The following is a 20,907-nucleotide window of genomic DNA, read 5'->3' on the forward strand; positions in this document are numbered from 1 at the left end:
GAAGAGGTGGAGAAGTTCAAATATCTTGGAGCAACAGTAACAAATATAAATTATACTCGGGAGGAAATTAAACACACAATAAATATGGGAAATGCCTTTTATTATCCGGTTGAGAAGCTTCTATCATCCAGTCTGCTGTCAAAAAATCTGAAAGTTAGAATTTATAAAACAGTTATATTACCGGTTGTTCTTAATGGTTGTGAAACTTGGACTCTCACTATGAGAGAGGAACATAAGGTTAAGGGTGTTTGAGAATAAGGTGCTTAGGAAAATATTTGGGGCTAGGAGGGATGAAGTTACAGGAGAATGGAGAAAGTTACGCAACACAGAACTGCACGCATTGTATTCTTCACCTGACATAATTAGGAACATTAAATCCAGACGTTCGAGATGGGCAGGGCATGTAGCACGTATGTGCGAATCCAGAAATGCATATAGAATGTTAGTTGGGAGGCCAGAGGGGAAAAAGACCTTTAGGGAGGCCGAGACGTAGATGGCAAGATAATATTAAAATGGATTAGAGGGAGGTGGGATATGACGATAGAGACTGGATTAATCTTGCTCTGGATAATGACAAATGGCGGGCTTATGTGAGGGTAGCAGTGAACCTCCGGATTCCTTAAAAGCCAGTAAGTAAGTATACATCGAACATTTTTTTTGTAGACTGTCTGCTTTGAAATTTGTCTCATTTGCATGTAATATTATATGCTATATCGAAAAATGGTGCTTGATGCAAATTACCATATTCAGAATCTCTCTGTGTTTCTTCTTTATTTTGAGGTCGTGTGGTAAGAATTATATCTCTGATATTACGTATCATAATCACTAACCTGAGAAAAACATTATATGTCCAGATTATAATTCCGATATTAAGTAGAATAAGATCAAATTTTGCCTGTTATTTTATTTCAATATCTAATGCACAGTCTGCATACCTTGTTCAGCCATCTAGGTTCATTATTTTGAAGTCTTGTGGTAAGAATTTTCATCTCTGATATTACGAATCATAATCACTAACCTGAGAAATACAATGTCCAGATTGTAATTCCGAGATTAAGTAGAATATGATCAAATTTTACCTGTTATATTTTTTCAATGTCAAATGCCAGCCTGCATACCTTGTTCAGCTATCTAGGCTCATTATTTTGAGGTCGTATGGTAAGACTTTACATCTCTGATATTACGAATCATAATCACTAACCGAAGAAATACATTATATGTCCAGATTATAATTCCGAGATTAAGTAGAATAAGATCAAATTTTACCTGTTATATTTTTTCATTGTCGAATGCCAGCCTGCATACCTTGTTCAGCCATCTGCGTTCATTATTTTGAAGTCAGGTGGTAAGAATTTACATCTCTGATATTACGAATCATAATCACTAACCTGAGAAATACAATGTCCAGATTGTAATTCCGAGATTAAGTAGAATAAGATCAAATTTTACCTGTTATATTTTTTGAATGTCGAATGCCAGCCTGCATACCTTGTTCAGCCGTCTAGGTTCAATATTTTGAGGTCGTGTGGTAAGAATTTACATCTCTGATATTACGAATCATAATCACTAACCTGAGAAATACATTATATGTCCATATTATAATTCTGAGATTAAGTAGAATAAGGTCAAATTTTACCTGTTATTTTTTTCAATGTCGAATGCCAGCCTGCATACCTTGTTCAGCCATCTAGGTTGACAGTGCTTATGACTTCTATTGACTGATTGTATATTTTGATGATAGTTTCGCAGACACCTATGACCGAACAGTACCATCAGAGTGTGAAGATATTGCACATGAACACATGACTATGTGTGAGGCTGCAAAGAATTCTATTTCTTCGCCAAAGAATCTTAGAGGACATACTGATGAGAATCAATTGAAATTCGATGTTTGTGAAAAGTTTTCAACTCGCGATAATCTGAAACGCGACATGTCAACACAAACCGACGAAATGTCCTTGAAATGCGATCTCAGTGGAGAGTCTTTCTTGCACCAAGTACCTGTAGAAATCCATGAACTTCTGCACAAAGACGAAGATACTTTCAAGTGCAATGTGTGTGGGATGTGTCATGAACGCCGCCATAGAGATGACAGATCTTTTCTTTGCGATGTATGTGGAAAGTTTCTCTCGTGTCCTAATGTAGACGTTCATGAATACCAGCATACTTGTGAGAAAAAATTCAAGTGTGATGTTTGTGGAAAGTGTTTTGCTCAGTCAGAATATCTAAAAAAGCATAAAAGCTTCCATACTAGCGAGAAGCCATTCATATGCGATTTTTGTGGAAACTGTTTTTCGCACTGGAAGAATTTAAAAAAGCATAGACGCCTGCATACTGGTGACAAACCATTTAAATGTGATGATTGTGGAAAGTGCTTCTCTGAGCTTGGTAAACGAAAAATCCATATTCTCTCGCACACTGGTGAGAAACCATTCAAATGCGATATCTGTGGAAAGTGTTTCACGCAGCCGAGGTCCCTAAGAAGTCATAAACGAGTCCATACTGGTGAAAAGCCATTCAAATGCGTAATCTGTGGAAAGTGTTTCACGGAGTCGTCTCACCTAAAAAGGCATGAACGTGTCCATTCTGGTGTGAAACCATACCAATGCGACGTTTGTGGAAAGTGTTTCTTGGACAGGAATCGCCTGAGAAGGCATGAAGGCACGCACACGGATGAGAAAGCATTCAAATGCGATGTGTGTGGAAAATGCTTTAAACACTCCGGTGTACTAGGCAGGCATCAACGTAAGCATCACGGTTAGAAACCATTCTAATGCGATTTTTGTGTAAAGTGTTTCGCGTTGGCGAGTGATCAAAAAAGTCGTGAATGCAAGCGTATTGCTGAGAAATCATTGAAATGTGATGTTTGTGGATTGTTTTTCACTGCCGAGTAGCCTAAAAAGACATGAAATACTTCATCCAGGTTGGAAGTCATTCAAATGCGATTTCTGTGGAAGGGGTTTTACAAATTTGAGAGACCTTAAAAGGCATGGGTTCCAACATACTAGGGAGAAACCATTCCAATGCGCTCATTGTGACAAATTTTTTTACCCGTTCTACTTCCCTAAAAACGCACATAGAACTTAATCACAAAGGAGCTGTTGAGAAATCTTCGTGATCGATGTACGTGAGAAGATTATTTTTATTGGCATAACTTCCGCATCCAGGTGGAAAAGTGTTTCATTTTTTTGTATTTCACGACCGTTCATCACTTCTGATTGTTGGCTTGTACGTGTGTGGAATGGAGACATTGATGTCAGCGAAATATTTCGAGTGCTCTTTATGGATTAAGAGAAAAGTCCGGAGAAAAACATCAGCTAGGTAGTTTCTCCTAACAAGAATTGGAATGTGAGTCTGCTTGTCAGACATGCCACTCGTTATTCCAACCCGGCAGACTTTTACATTACGTGCAACTAATTACGTTGACTAACCAGGCTGTGTGTTGAATAGGAGCGTCTCTGTGAGAGTGAGCCATGGTATATGAATGGGTGAGTTGGCACAGTGTCAGTGTATTATACTATCAGCGCAGTTTTTCTTAAACTCTCGTTGAGAGGAGTTGGGGGACTGGAAATATTCCGTCTTCCTCAAACTGCAGTACTGCCAACATGAGAAAATGAAGAAAATATACTGTACCTGAATTTTAGGCGAAAGATGATTCCTAACACATTTTGAACGGTGTAGAATTCTTCACTGGTGTCTCTTATAAACCATATATCTGTAGTAAACTCACAAGAGATCTGAGATTTGCCGATAAATCCACAAGCGAAGCACCATTCGGAAATCCTGAATGAGTTGAGGGATACACCATGTACACCAACGAGTTCACTTCTTTTACGCACACGTCCAATATAACATCAACTGAACCACCAAAACATTCAAATTTGAAAATTGTACTTTCAATAATTGTTTCTTTTAAAATTATCCATGTTTATTTTTTATTTCATCATCGTTAATTAAAACGTTTCTTGTTTATTTCATCATCCCTAGTTAAAACTTTTCTAACACTTGTTTATATTATTTAGGTTATGTTTGTTATAGCTTCTGCTATATATTATGGATAGTCACATAACAGAGATTGCTTAATACTAAGATTTATTGAAAATCATCTGTTAAGTGACGTTGATTACTGGGATCCAGATGATTGAAATGGAATGCAAATGTTTTAATAAAAATGAAACTGAATCAACAAAGCCTTCTTGACTAGTAACAGTCCACAGAGTTCAATGATGATTCCATAGTTGGCACAACTGATACCGGTAACAAGAAAACATCATCATAAAACACTACTGCCATCTAGCGTAATGTTGAGATGGTACAATAATACATTTGAAGACAGTTGTATTTTCGTAAGCCAATTAATATTTTATTGTACACTTTGTTACTTCTAATCTTTATGTAGCCTACTTTCTTCTAATCGTGTAATAGTCAATTAAATCCCACTCGAGTTTTGATTTTCTCTAGATAAATCAAAACGTCTAGTGAGATTACTGTTGATAAATAGAGCTGCAGAAATTATCGCAATGTATGACTGTGATTAGTTGTAATTCAAAATTGCATTACACTGCATTTTCCGAAAATGGAATGACGTCATATAAACGAAATAGTGAAAATGTAATCTATTTCCAACTTTCCCCTCGTTCTCATGCTTATTGAAAGGGGGGAATAATAATAATAATAATAATAATAATAATAATAATAATAATAATATGGTCTACAATAATTTAAATTTGTGCTTGTGCTTAATCCTAGTCACTTCGCCCGAAATGAAACCCGCGACTATATTTAGTAAATAGTCTGATTAAGTATTGTGTTCACTTCTGAACGGTCAAAAAATGACAAGGAATTTATGAAACCCGGGAAACTTAACTGTTTTTGTCGGGTGTATTCGGTGACTCGTCAGGATGAGACGTGGTGAACTGCTTAATTTTCTTAATTGTCGATATACTTCTTCCTTATACGCAGTTACTCGTTTTAATGATTGGTTGAGAGGAAAGAGCAACATTTTGTTGTCTTTCTCAATGTCGCAGCATTCTGCTACTTCTGCAGTTATCATTCTACTTTCGCTGTGAATAGTAGAAGGACTTTTCCGAGGTGGAGTTGAAGAGGTGTTGTAGATGGTTTCTGTGATGGGCCTGCAGTTGCTTCTTTATTCATTTTATTCATGAAAATGAATTACATATTTTTCCAGTAATTAACCCAAAACTGTCACAACGCAACAGTAAAAATTGTAATAACACAAAGAAGACGATCTGAATGCAACCAGCAGACTCTCACGACAATACACGGAATCATACCGAGCCGCCAAACTCCAATGTTTTTGCGCGAAGGTTGCCTGTACCGGTTACGAAGTTCACCGAATTCTGCCGATCCGGCACATGATGGCCGAGGTCTTGAGAAAAAGTGCGCTCTATAATGAACTAATGGAATATCTAAACATTAATTTGAGCACAATTGAATGATTGACATATTGCATAACATTAACTTCCCACGCATCAAATTTAAGTACACAAAATGCATTTAAGCAACTCAAGTTGTACCCAGGTGTACCGAACTCCATAAATATAACTCCTTGTTAAACATAATTGAAATAATAGGAAATGCTTCAATGCGTTCACATGATTATACTCAATTACATTAATTAAAAACTAATTTAAATAATAATGAAAATATTAACAGAATTTAACTAGAAAGAGGTTTGTTGACTGAATTGGCATTTAGCTTGGACAAATTATTATTATTATTATTATTATTATTATTATTATTATTATTATTATTATTATTATTATTATTGGCCTCGGGCTGTTGTACATCACAATAAACAATAAAAAATAAATAAATAAATAAATAAATTATTATTATGAATAGAATTACTGGACGTCTGGCCGCGAAACCAGGTGGCCAGGGTTCGATTCCCGGTCGGGGTAAGTTACCTGGTTGATGTTTTTTCTAGGGTTTTCCCTGAACCGAATAGGAGCAAATGCTGGGTAACTTTCGGTGCTGGACCCCGGACTCTTTTCACTGGCATTATCACCTTCATATCATTCAGACGCTAAGTAAACTACGATGTTGATAAAGCGTCGTAAAATAACCTACTAAAAGAAGAATTACTGGTGTTATTACCTATTATTACTTCTACTATTATTATTGTTATCTTGTTATTTTATATTATAGTAAGTTAAAAAGACAAAGTGTACGAGTTTCAGACCTAGCTATATTTGTTATAAATCACATACTACATTTCCTTGGCGCTGAGTTAGATTTGGTATAATGAATAGACCTACATTAAGAATATGACTATCCCGAAATAATGGAAATTGATAAATTTAATACATATATAAATTCCACAAGGATAGCTGCCCTTCAGTAAGGGTTGCCAAAAGACACAGAATACTAAGCAAATAATAGTACATTATGCAACGAGCCTATAATGGTAGTAATAAAGACGCGAGTATGTTTGTTTATGAAACGAGCGCGAGTTTCATAATTTTCATACGAGCGTCTTAATTACCATTATAGTTGCATACGACTTTTTATGCTCGACCATATTTATAACTTGAAATTATTCATAAGTATTCATGTTATGGTTATCTAAGCGAAGAGCGGAACTGACCTTCTAAATTGTGAGATGTGCGCAAACGCGAAAGTATTGATTTTTTCCGAGGGACGAATGTCATTGACCTTGATATAATCTAGAGAATAACATGAACATTAATATTGATATAACCTGGAAATTGATTTAGAATTGAAAAACGAGATGACAAATTGAGTTTATTTGAATAATATTTATAATCAACGCTAATTATTATAGTAACAGAACATAACCTTCTGGGAGAGTATTGGATTTCTAGCCTCCGTGACGTTTCGCTAATTGTCTTTCGATTGCATATCCGAGAATAATCGATACTTGCGGTTTTATAATGGTACAATCGTGATTTCTCATTGGCTGAACAACTGAACTATAATGAATAGGTGTACTTTAATGAGGTGCATTAAAGGACTACTACTAGGTGTATAATTACTACATTTCGGCATGGTCGAGCATAAAAGTAAAATAGACATTTGTGTTATGATTATTATTGTCAAATGCAAGCTAAACTTGGGAAAGTACGTTTATTCAATAAATATTAGTAATCAGGCAGAATATAAAGAAAGTTAGGTGTACAGGTGGTTACGTAAAATCTGAATAGAATATTTCATTACGTCTACAGCAGTAATTCTCAAAACTTTTAACGGAATTCCAAAAGATTTAAAACATTCAATTTAGAATTTATTAGCAACTGGCAAGTATATTGTTACTTCAAGTAAATACATTATGACTTTGTGGTACTAATAGCAAATTTTAAATAATTTACGATGTGACTTTAAAGTAAATACATTATGACTTATTGGTACCAGTAGCAACTGTTACATACATTGTGACTTTAAAGTAGCTACATTTTGATTTTTTGGTACTAGTAGCAACTGTTAAATACATTGTGACTTTAAAGTAAATACATTATGACTTTTTGGTACTAGTAGCAACTGTTAAATACATTGTGACTTTAAAGTAGCTACATTATGATTTTTTGGTACTAGTAGCAACTGTTAAATACATTGTGACTTTAAAGTAAATACATTATGATTTTTTGGTACTAGTAGCAAGTGCTAAATACATTGTGACTTTAAGGTAAATACATTATGACTTTTTGGTACTAGTAGCAACTGTTAAATACATTGTGACTTTAAAGTAGCTACATTATGACTTTTTGGTACTAGTAGCAACTGTTAAATACATCGTGACCTTAAAGTAGCTACATTATGACTTTTTGGTACTAGTAGCAACTGTTAAATACATTGTGACTTTAAAGTAAATACATTATGACTTTTTGGTACTAGTAGCAACTGTTAAATACATTGTGACTTTAAGGTAAATACATGAGTTTTTGGTACTAGTAGCAACTGCTAAATACATTGTGAGTTTAAAGTAAATACATTATGACTTTTTGGTACTAGTGGCAACTGTTAAATTCATTGTGACTTTAAGGTAAATACATTATGACTTTTTGGTACTAGTAGCAACTGTTAAATACATTGTGACTTTAAGGTAAATACATGTGTTTTTGGTACTAGTAGCAACTGCTAAATACATTGTGAGTTTAAAGTAAATACATTATGACTTTTTGGTACTAGTAGCAACTGTTAAATACATTGTGAGTTTAAGGTAAATACATGAGTTTTTGGTACTAGTAGCAACTGCTAAATACATTGTGAGTTTAAAGTAAATACATTATGACTTTTTGGTACTAGTAGCAACTGTTAAATACATTGTGACTTTAAGGTAAATACATGAGTTTTTGGTACTAGTAGCAACTGCTAAATACATTGTGAGTTTAAAGTAAATACATTATGACTTTTTGGTACTAGTGGCAACTGTTAAATTCATTGTGACTTTAAAGTAAATACATTATGACTTTTTGGTACTAGTAGCAACTGTTAAATACATTGTGACTTTAAGGTAAATACATGAGTTTTTGGTACTAGTAGCAACTGCTAAATACATTGTGAGTTTAAAGTAAATACATTATGACTTTTTGGTACTAGTAGCAACTGTTAAATTCATTGTGACTTTAAAGTAAATACATTATGAGTTTTTGGTACTAGTAGCAACTGTTAAATACATTGTGACTTTAAGATAAATACATTATGAGTTTTTAGTAATAGTAGCAACTGTTAAATACATTGTGACTTTAAGGTAAATACATTATGAGTTTTTGGTACTACTAGCAACTGTTAAATACATTGTGACTTTAAGATAAATACATTATGAGTTTTTAGTAATAGTAGCAACTGTTAAATACATTGTGACTTTAAGGTAAATACATTATGAGTTTTTGGTACTAGTAGCAACTGTTAAATACATTGTGACTTTAAGGTAAATACATTATGACTTTTTGGTACTAGTAGCAACTGTTAAATACATTGTGACTTTAAGGTAAATACATTATGAGTTTTTAGTAATAGTAGCAACTGTTAAATACATTGTGACTTTAAGGTAAATACATTATGAGTTTTTGGTACTAGTAGCAACTGTTGAATACATTGTGACTTTAAGGTAAATACATTATGAGGTTTTTTGTACTAGTAGGAACTGTTAAATACATTGTGACTTTAAAGTAGCTACATTATGATTTTTTGGTACTAGTAGCAACTGTTAAATACATTGTGACTTTAAAGTAAATACATTATGACTTTTTGGTACTAGTAGCAACTGTTAAATACATTGTGACTTTAAAGTACCTACATTATCATTTTTTGGTACTAGTAGCAACTGTTAAATACATTGTGACTTTAAAGTAAATACATTATGACTTTTTGGTACTAGTAGCAACTGTTAAATACATTGTGACTTTAAAGTAGCTACATTATGATTTTTTGGTACTAGTAGCAACTGTTAAATACATTGTGACTTTAAAGTAAATACATTATGACTTTTTGGTACTAGTAGCAACTGTTAAATACATTGTGACTTTAAAGTAAATACATTATGCTTTTTTGGTACTAGTAGCAACTGTTAAATACATTGTGACTTTAAAGTAAATACATTATGAGTTTTTTGGTACTAGTAGCAACTGTTAAATACATTGTGACTTTAAGGTAAATACATTATGATTTTTTGGTACTAGTAGCAACTGTTAAATACATTGTGACTTTAAAGTAGCTACATTTTGACTTTTTGGTACTAGTAGCAACTGTTAAATACATCGTGACTTTAAAGTAGCTACATTATGACTTTTTGGTACTAGTAGCAACTGTTAAATACATCGTGACTTTAAAGTAAATACATTATGAGTTTTTGGTACTAGTAGCAACTGTTAAATACATCGTGACTTTAAAGTAGCTACATTATGACTTTTTGGTACCAGTAGCAACTGTTAAATACATTGTGACTTTAAAGTAAATACATTATGACTTTTTGGTACTAGTAGCAACTGTTAAATACATTGTGACTTTAAAGTAAATACATTATGACTTCTTGGTACTAGTAGCAACTGTTAAATTTATTGTGACTTTAAAGTAAATACATTATGAATTTTTGGTACTAGTAGCAACTGCTAAATACATTGTGACTTTAAGGTAAATACATTATAAGTTTTTGGTACTAGTAGCAACTGTTAAATACATTGTGACTTTAAAGTAAATACATTATGAGTTTTTGGTACTAGTAGCTACTGTTAAATACATTGTGACTTTAAAGTAAATACATTATGAGTTTTATGGTACTAATAGCAACTGTTAAATACATTGTGACTTTAAGGTAAATACATTATGAGTTTTTGGTACTAGTAGCAACTGTTAAATACATTGTGACTTTAAGGTAAACACATTATGATTTTTGGTACTAGTAGCAACTCTTAAATACATTGTGACTTTAAGGTAAATACATTATGAGTGTTTGGTACTAGTAGCAACTGTTAAATACTTTGTGACTTTAAAGTAAATACATGATGAGTTTTGGATACTAGTAGCAACTGTTAAATACATTGTGACTTTAAGGTAAATACATGAGTTTTTGGTACTAGTAGCAACTGTTAAATACATTGTGACTTTAAAGTAAATACATTATGACTTTTTGGTACTAGTAGCAACTGTTAAATACATTGTGACTTTAAGGTAAATACATTATGAGTTTTTGGTACTAGTAGCAACTGTTAAATACATTGTGACTTTAAGGTAAATACATTATGAGTTTTTAGTAATAGTAGCAACTGTTAAATACATTGTGACTTTAAAGTAAATACATTATGACTTTTTGGTACTAGTAGCAACTGTTAAATACATTGTGACTTTAAGGTAAATACATTATGACTTTTTGGTACTAGTAGCAACTGTTAAATACATTGTGACTTTAAAGTAAATACATTATGAGTTTTATGGTACTAGTAGCAACTGTTAAATACATTGTGACTTTAAAGTAAATACATTATGACTTTTTGGTACTAGTAGCAACTGTTAATTACATTGTGACTTTAAGGTAAATACATTATGACTTTTTGGTACTAGTAGCAACTGTTAAATACATTGTGACTTTAAAGTAAATACATTATGAGTTTTTAGTAATAGTAGCAACTGTTAAATACATTGTGACTTTAAGGTAAATACATTATGAGTTTTTAGTAATAGTAGCAACTGTTAAATACATTGTGACTTTAAGGTAAATACATTATGAGTTTTTAGTAATAGTAGCAAGTGTTAAATACATTGTGACTTTAAGTTAAATACATTATGAGTTTTTGGTACTAGTAGCAACTGTTGAATACGTTGTGACTTTAAGGTAAATACATTATGAGGTTTTTTGTACTAGTAGGAACTGTTAAATACATTGTGACTTTAAAGTAAATACATTATGAGTTTTTGGTACTAGTAGCAACTGTTGAATACATTGTGACTTTAAGGTAAATACATTATGAGGTTTTTTGTACTAGTAGGAACTGTTAAATACATTGTGACTTTAAAGTAAATACATTATGAGTTTTTGGTACTAGTAGCAACTGTTAAATACATTGTGACTTTAAAGTAAATACATAATGACTTTTTGGTACTAGTAGCAACTGTTAAATACATTGTGGCTTTAAAGTAAATACATTATGACTTTTTGGTACTAGTAGCAACTGTTAAATACATTGTGGCTTTAAAGTAAATACATTATGACTTTTTGGTACTAGTAGCAACTGTTAAATACATTGTGACTTTAAAGTAGATACATTATGACTTCACAGTACTAATAGCAACTGTTAAACACATTGTGGCTTTAAAGTAAATAAATTACGACTTCATGGTACTAAATACATTGTGGCTTAAAGTAAACACATTTTTATTTTGTGATAGTAATAGTAACTATTAAATACACTGTGAGTTTGAAGTAAGTATATTATGACTTTATGGAACTAATAGCAACTGTTAAAATACCTTGTGACTTTATAGTAAATGGATTATGAGTTTATGGTACTAATAGCAAGTGTTAAAACACCTTGTGCCTTTAAAGTAAATGGATTATGAGTTTATGGTACTAATAGCAACTGTTAAAACACCTTGTGCCTTTAAAGTAAATGGATTATGAGTTTATGGTACTAATAGCAAGTGTTAAAACACCTTGTGCCTTTAAAGTAAATGGATTATGAGTTTATGGTACTAATAGCAACTGTTAAAACACCTTGTGCCTTTAAAGTAAATGGATTATGAGTTTATGGTACTAATAGCAACTGTTAAAACACCTTGTGTAAATGGATTATGAGTTTAAGGAACTAATAGCAACTGTGAAATGCAGTGAGACTTTAAATGAATACATTATGACTTTGTGATACCAGAAGCAATTGGTAAATACATTGTGATTTTAAAGTAAATACAATGTTACTTTATGGTAGGTACATCTTCTGGCAGTGGTAGCGATTGGTATAAACTAGAATGTTAAGACATACGTATTATTACGACGATTATTCTGGATCATTCATCATGGGTATCGCGGCTTCGACTTGTCACGTCTTTTGCAACAATTATCATTTCGTTTCTCGATAATTACGGGTTTTAATAAGATTGGTAGCATCATGACAAGCTAACATGTGGTTACTACAGAGATATATTACATGTGTCAGTCTTGTTTTAGATATATGTATATATTTAATTCGCGTTATTTACCAGAGAGGTAAATATGAATTCTCTACTGTCAGCACGGCGTTTCTTATAGCTCTTAAAGGAAGAGAAGCTATGAGGCGTTCCAGTCACACACGTGCTACTTGAGTCGTGGGAGATAAGGAGTCAGCAAAACCTGTCCCAATTCGCATCTCTCCACATTTTCTGCATCCCGACATAAATTCTTCTGCCGACCGGATCTGAAATTATTGTACTTTGTGGCGAGTTGTAATCTCTCGTGAATCTCAAAATGCATTGCGTGAAGGTTGGTAGTTGTTTTCTATTCTCACTGGATCTCAACCAAAAAGGGACTTTCGAGCAGTCAGTGGACGCAAGCCATTAAGATGAACTGTAATACAATACCTGTACGTACACTCCGGGTAGAACTCTTGACTCAATCCGTTGCAGAAGATGTGATGAGCAAGAAACGCTTGGGTTCCTGCCATCATGGAGAATTGCTCCGAATCAACAGACATAATATGGTTCGTTCTCTCATCGCATCGTCAATCCGTCAGAATGCTTCCTATGAGGTTTATGAGGAGGTTGGTTGCGTCTCTTCTGATGGCTCTACTAGACGTGCTGATATCATCATAATTGATCGGCGGAAGGATAAGGGTGTCATTCTTGATCCCACAATCCATTTCGAGATGCACGAGCAACAGCCAAAAGAGGTGTGTTGTGAAAAACAAGACATATATGAGCCTTGTTGTCAGCATCTTGGAGCACAATACCACATTACACATTGGACAGTTTCTGGGCTCATGTTCGGTGCCCGTGGCATGATCCCACGAGAAACTTTAAATCAACTTAAACAATTTAAAATTTCTGATTCAGCGATTGATGCCATAGGATCTCACGTGTTAAAATCATCCTTAGCTATAATTAGTAGTCATTTGTACCCAACAAACTTTTATTGTAAATGATTTCCTGTGTTGTCATATAATTTATCGTAATGTTTTCTTTTTCCTTTCAAATTGTCACGCAATTGGTTTTCATGATTATTCTTTATGAATTGATTAGTAGGCCGATCTATTGGAACCCTTATTTAGGGCGGCTTTTTTATTATTATTATTTGTTGTTGGTAAAACTTAAGATAATTGTTATCTATGAACATTTCCATTTATTTCTTAAATTTATGTGGCACAACAATGCTCTCCCCAATGAAAACAACGATGCTACAGAAGAGCGCGTGCTTTTCTACTTCTTCATTGGAATCTACATTAAAGCAGAATGACCTGCGGAACTTTGAGATTCATTCCTTCGGTCGTACTTTGCAAACTTTATGTAACGCCAGCAGCTATCATTCTTTCATTTGAAGACCTCAGAACAATGAGTGGGTTATCGACCAAATGTGGCATTTTCGGATTCGGATTTTCAAACTTCCTTACTATTCCCGGCTCATTGAATCAGAATCTGTCATTGGTTCTTTCATAAACCCATTTGTAGTATTAGAAACTGAAGTTCATATACTATGTTGTTCCAAAAATAAAGTGAATAGAAACTTTGTTTTTGCTCTCCTGAAAAGTTGCCTTTTGGTTCATAACCCACATATTGTACTGAGATCTTCAATTCATTTGTATGGGTGACTCCGCTTTGTCATCTTAGCTGGTGGAATTCGGGAGTGGTCATTTGGTGAGATAAAATACGAAGACTGAAATTCTATTTAATTACAAGAGTGGATAGACAAATAAAGCACAATAGTTTTTTGTGGCAACGTATTTCATAGATAAGCAAAATGAAATAATGCACAAGAAAACTACAGGTTTTACCTATTCTTCCACATTAGAACCAAATCTCTCGACAAATTTCTCCCATCGTGACACCATATTCAGTACACCTCGTCCATAAACCTCCGTTTTGGGCGTATGCCACCTGCGCACGCCTGATTTCACTTCTTCATCCGAACCGAAGCGTTGTCCTGGGAATTTCTTCATTGATCCAAAGAGGTGAAAGTCAGACGGTGCGAGGACTGGACTTTAGGATGGGCGATTGTCGCCTTAATGAAGTCTCTGACATAGGGTGATGTTGCAGCGGTCACTGGTAGGCCGGAACGTGCTTCTTCGACAGATTTCTTCGAAGAATCTGTACCACCTGAAGATGTTGCTATGGTCCAGACAATCAAGCGTCATACACCTCCAATATTTCCCTGTGGATTTCACTCTAATTTTTCGTTTTTCGCAAAGAAAAATGGCCTACAACTCGCTGCCCTTCACATGTGAACGATGGTAGAAGACGCGTCATTTTTACTCAGTAGTTACAGTTCGTTCCGTCAGAGTGACATCCGATCAAAACATTGCTGTCTGTAACGCAAGATTCAAACTAATTATCTGCAAACTTTGAACGTCCTAACCAAAATAATATTCCGTAAAATATTTGTTGTGCTTTACTTTCCGATCTCCCCTCATATGTTACGTGAAGTCTTCTATCAATCAGCACTACAAGGTGAGGCAGAAATATCTCCCCATTTTCAACGGCATATAAAATAAAACATATTGACGTCAAATATGAAACGATAATATAAATTTATTCCTTATATCTAAGTAATCATATCAAACATTCAAATAAATATAATTCAACTGGGGTTTACAAACTAAAATGCAATAGTTGCCCACATTTTTACATAGGACAGACAGGAAGAACCTTTCAAACAAGATATAAAGAACACATTAAAGCTATAACCAAACCATACATCACATCAAATTACGCAGAACATAATATTATCAACAATAATCGTGACTACAATAATAGAATAATGTGGAAATTCTACACATCACACCAAAAAATCCACAGTTAAACATCTTAGAACAATACGAAATATACAAACATTCAATAACACACCCACACAATTACAGTTCAATACCCGCACATTATTCGACATCATGATACATAGCACACAATCACCCCTCACCATAAGAGCAACACATTCTCACCCCTACAACTAACGAATGCAAATGGCAGAATGCAAAATCAACAGGAACATCAGCAGTTCTAGGACACTGAAGATGACGCAGAACCGGCGTCGAAACGAGCTGTGTGTGTCTAAGGTAATAACCTTTTTTTAAAAATTTGAAAACTTAACGTGTCATTAAACAATTTTAAGTTTTTTATTCCTTATAGTCTGCCATTTAATCCTTCAGTTCAGTTCAGTTCAGTTCCGCACACACTTTCAGATTCCACGTCAAGGATGTGTTCCTAGCAGTAAGACCATAAAATTTTGGATTGCGTCGTTTCGGAATACAGCTTCAGCACTAACACAGGAAGGTTTCAATAACGAATAAGGTTTCAATTAAATAATTTTTCGTATAGACTTTTTTAATTTTCCTAACTATACTGTCCCTAGGTACATAAGGGTGATGCACCTTGGGACATGATTCAACATAAGATTAATGTAACTGATATATTATTAAGTTTATAATTATACAAAATACTGACAATATACTGTTTTATAATTATTATTAATGATAGGTTTTTGCCTTTAAATTTAATGTAATAACAATAGTGATAATATGCAAATCTAGCTTTCAGATATCTCCCTGTGAAGCAGGCTTGAAGAATACAATTTAAGTCACACAGAATTCTGTGCACTCTAAGTTGGGTTTCTTGCGCCTTTTCAGCCAATTTGAGTTGTGTGAATATAAAGGGAAGAATTGTGTCGGTGTCGAATAGTACCTGGGGTAGCTTAGTCGGTAGAGAATTCGTGCGCTAAGTGAAGAGTCCCAGGATCGATACCCGGCCCCGGAAAATTTTTGCCTTGAACTTATTCAATAGTGATATTGTTGCTTAGTTTATTGCTTAGTTTAAAGTTTTAAAATAATTGTCTATATCCTTGACAAATCAATATTAGGTTTTCCAATTAAGGGAATATCATTATCCAAGGGCGTAGCCTTCAAATAACATTTTGGAAACTTATTTTCTTAGTGCCTCTTAGGCTTGAACCTTTTCTTTGATAAGGTGGAGAAGTTTGATCACAGTATTCTCTTAAGGAAGGTAATAAATTTCTATCATACTTTGTAAACTTCAAATTCTGTTTCACAATTCTTCTTACCAATTCTACCGACAAAAAAATTTATAATTAGTCTCTCTTTCCTGCCACGCGAATGAGAACAAAATTTCCTTCCCTCATTTATTCTAAATTCTCTCGAGCACAGTGAAATGGCATCTTCATCATTATTATCATTAGAACTAACACATTCCTCGGCTCGTCTGCAGTTTCTTCTGAATTATCTTCTGGAAACAGAACTTGTGGCTTTAACTTACTCCGTTTCTGAACTTTATTCATCATATTTCTCTTCTTACTCAACTTTCTTTTTCTTTCTTCTATCTCGATTTTCTCTGGCGTATCTGTTAAAATGCATGCTTTCCTTTTTTAGGATTATGTGTTTTTCTTTTCCTGGGAGGAGCATAATTTAACTTTGCCTGTGTTTGTCTCTTGATTTTTAATTTCCTACATGGCATTTCCACGGAAGCTGAAACCCCATGAAAGTCATTACCAGGGAACGGATTTATATGGACTAAAAATATATGAAATATGTAAATATATATGTAGTTATTTTTACCAAAATATGGAATTAAATATGGATTTTTACCAAAATATGGAATTAAATATGGACTTAAAATTATAAAAAAATGACTATGTACGTTAAATATTGGTACATTTTAATCAAACTAAACAAAAAATATAATGGACGTACCTTATCTTCCAATGTAGTTTCAACAAAACACAATTTTTATTGTCTGTTACCATAACAATAGGTTACAAACATTTCTTTCAAGTGCTGAAAAGTGAATCTTCTTCTATTGTCTCTGAGGATAGATTTATACTGACTAAAAGAGCGTTCGACGTCACAAGAAGTAACTGGTACATAATTCAATTTCACAATGTCTGCTGGGGATAAGTCCAAGTTAATCTTCACTGTTGATTCACCACTCATCACAGCAACAACCTTTTGTAGTTCTTCATATCCAGGGTTTTTTGAAAGTACAGTGTCCACCTTAGCTCTTACTGCATCTGCAACTTTACCTCTACCACGATTCAGTTGTTCCACAGTACTATTTATAATTTCAAAACTTTCAGATAGTGAAAGGTGCCTATTTTGGAGACTTTTGAGCGTTTTTATGATGCATGAAAATGTATGCTGAATGTGAGCTAAGTCATTCTTCACACTTATGTCACAGGTAACTGTTTTCGCAGTATCAATTGAGACTGCATCTTCAGAGTCCAATGCAAGGAGAACATTGTTAATAGAGTCTATATGTTCGGCATAATATTCAACTGCTTCTAGCCATGTACCCCATCTAGTTAAAATTGGCTTTGGTGGCAATGGAATTTCAGGGTACATTTCTTTCAACACGTTAACTCTACTGGGAGCTTTGAGAAATACTTTTTTCACTGATGAAATCAACAAATCTACTTTAGGGAAATTGTCTCTGACCACTTCTGCCACACGATGAAATGCATGCGCCACACAAGTAAAATGAGTCAATTTAGGATATACAACAGATAATGCTTGTCCAGCTTTGACCATATAAGGGGCAGCATCGCTAATAAAGAATAACACATTATCGTACATAATACCCTTCGGCCACAGGATACCCATAGCTTCGTTGAACAGTTTAACTATAGTTTTGTTATTGCACTTTTCTAGAACATCACAATGTAAAAGAATTCGTTCAGAATATTGTTCACTTAACAAACCGATAACTACATTACCAACAAGTCTACCTTCTTTGTCGGGAGTCTCATCAATGGAAACCCAAATTGAACTATCTTTAATTTCATCTCTTATCTTCTGTATTGTCTCATCGTAGATGGATGGAGCATACGTCTTCCTAAGTGTTGACTCATCCGGGATTGTATGTTGAGTATATTTTTCAAGGAATTCCCTGAAGACCTTATTCTTTAGTTTGTAGAGAGGAATATCAGCAGAGATGAGAGAACGGCACAGGTCGATGTTAAACTCAGATCTTACATTCGATGTTGTTGGTTGTGTTAAAAACAATTGTCTCTGCTTGGAATTTAGTTGTTTGTTGGCCTGATGTTTACTAGTTGTAATGTGTTGTTGCACCAGGAACTTTTGTGTAGATGATACTGCACACTGACACAAATTACAAAATAATATTTTATTGTCAGTTGATAAACCATCTTCTTTAAATTCTGAAATGTAACTTGTTAGTTTTGATTTTAAATTGACTGAATGACGTACTTTTGGCATATTTACCGTCTTTATAGTATGATTTACAAAACTGAACCTATGTGTACTCTGACTGGCATTTAACTGTTGAGCTGCACAACTGAAGTCTGTTAAAAATTTTAAATTAAATTAATACAGTTTTGTAACTTACTTTCCCATTGTTGATAGGACTGCTAATTTTCAAATAACTCTGATGTTAAAGGGATTACTGAACATGTGTTTAAATCTCTATTGTTGAAATGTATTTTTAAAAGTTAATGGAATTTTGTTTTGTTTTATTGTTAAACCTAATATAATATGGACTGTTTTATATGAAATATGGAAAATATATGGAAATTAACGAAAATATGTACTAAACTCTAAAATATGGAAAAATATGGAAAATAAAAGTAGGATTTTTCAACCCTACACATTGTGAAACATAAAGATAATGCAAAATATAAATTATATTAGCTTTATAAGTAAATATGTATTTACATATAAATCCTTTCCCTGGTCATTACTAACTACTGTTTTGGATTACTTATTATAAGAGTAATTTCTTTACAAAAAATTTAAAATATAACGAGGTCCACCTGACAACAGTTGTCCCCAGGTACATCAGAAACCAGTAAAATAAATCTCAGCAAGTTTTTCAAGACCGAGATTAGGTAAACAAGCCAGTAAGCACATGCATTCGTGTCTAAACATATAAATTAAAATTTTTAATCGTGTATGTAAAGAATTAATTGAAATATTTAATTAATTTAAAAATTAGTTATCTTTTAGTTCCAAAAACTTACTTTTTATATAAAATCTCTCCAAGTTGCTTCAAGAAAAAGTAAATCGTTCACACAATAGCCGAATGATGAAATTAGAATGGCCAACTGCTGAAACAAAAATCCCAGCACATAACCTTGAAATAAACCAAGTGTCCCCAGGTACAACTTGTCCCTAGGTACATCAGCTTTTCCTACATATCAAATCATCGGCATACAATAATCGTGGTATATTGATGTTACTAGTTAGTGGTGCATGCGTATTATTGAACATGCCCAGAGTATATAATTACCTGCACATATCTTATTGTGTATTTTTATTTCAGTTTTTGTTAATTTTGTGAAATTTTGTTTTACTGTGATTTTACCTATTACAGTGAATACTAATTATCAATGCGTTTCCCTTTTATCAAATTTGTCAGGATAAAAGAAAAGAATGTCTAGTTTTTCTATTCAACCAGAGGCCCTTGCAAAAGGAATAGGTATTAAATTCAACATGCGATCCTGTTCACCCAACCTTTGGATTGAATAGAACCACAGACTATAAAATATATAATGGGTAAATAAATAAGTTAAATATGTTTACAATAGGATACTCTGCCTAAAGACGAATGTATGTATATATGTATGTATGTATGTATGTATGTATGTATGTATGTATGTATGTATGTATGTATGTATGTATGTATGTATGTATGTATGTATTCACACTGCAAATGGGTAAATACCTAGTGGTAGTGGTAACTAATTACACTCAATAATGACAATTAATATAATACAATTAATAATAATAGTAATAATAATAAAATTGATAATAATAATAATAATAATACTAATAATAATAAATACTAATAATAATTTTTATTAATAGTAGTAATAGTAGTGGTAGTTGTAGTAGTAGTGGTAGTAGTAGTAGTAGTAGTAGTAGTAGTAGTAATAATAATAGTGAGCATCCCAAATTAAATGAAGGACGGTCACTTAAAATAACATTTAAAGTAATTCTAATTTGTATCTTAACCCTATGTTTGTTCAAACTAAAACCACGAGTATATGTTCATACCTGCACAAGTACCTTTCAGCACTACACTCATTTCGCTCTCAACTCACTCACTGCACTGTAACTGCGACACATTTCACTGATACTATCCTGATTTCACTAACACTTCAAAAACATTTCGCTGTTCAAATACTTTGCATTATCACTAAAAACTATAAAACTTCACTGACATAAACACACTTAAATGACACAACACACTTCTTCACTGATACAACACTTCAAATAACAAAACAAT

The 20,907-nt window shown here is 33.3% G+C and overlaps 2 protein-coding genes across 4 annotated transcripts in view; one reads left to right on the plus strand and one right to left on the minus strand.

The window, feature by feature from the left end:
• The window catches only part of LOC138691655 (zinc finger protein ZFP2-like), a 49,930-nt gene that overhangs the window by 26,458 nt on the left and 2,565 nt on the right, over positions 1-20,907 (plus strand). For 2 of the 3 annotated variants that reach the window (XM_069813857.1, XM_069813858.1), the window contains exon 5: positions 1,742-7,404. The exons of the other annotated variant lie outside the window; for it this stretch is intronic. In XM_069813857.1, the coding sequence (XP_069669958.1) occupies positions 1,742-2,762 (1,021 nt within the window). In that variant the 3' untranslated portion in view covers positions 2,763-7,404. Of the gene's footprint in view, positions 1-1,741; positions 7,405-20,907 lie in introns of those variants that run through there. 3 annotated transcript variants of the gene reach the window in all.
• Positions 12,201-20,907, minus strand: part of LOC138691651 (zinc finger protein 235-like) — a 146,244-nt gene continuing 137,537 nt past the window's right edge. The window contains exon 5 of the mRNA XM_069813849.1: positions 12,201-18,761. Within this exon, the coding sequence (XP_069669950.1) occupies positions 18,683-18,761 (79 nt within the window). The 3' untranslated portion in view covers positions 12,201-18,682. The remainder of the gene's footprint in view (positions 18,762-20,907) is intronic.

Source organism: Periplaneta americana, chromosome 16 (genome assembly GCF_040183065.1).
Source record: "Periplaneta americana isolate PAMFEO1 chromosome 16, P.americana_PAMFEO1_priV1, whole genome shotgun sequence".
Lineage (NCBI taxonomy): Eukaryota > Metazoa > Arthropoda > Insecta > Blattodea > Blattidae > Periplaneta > Periplaneta americana.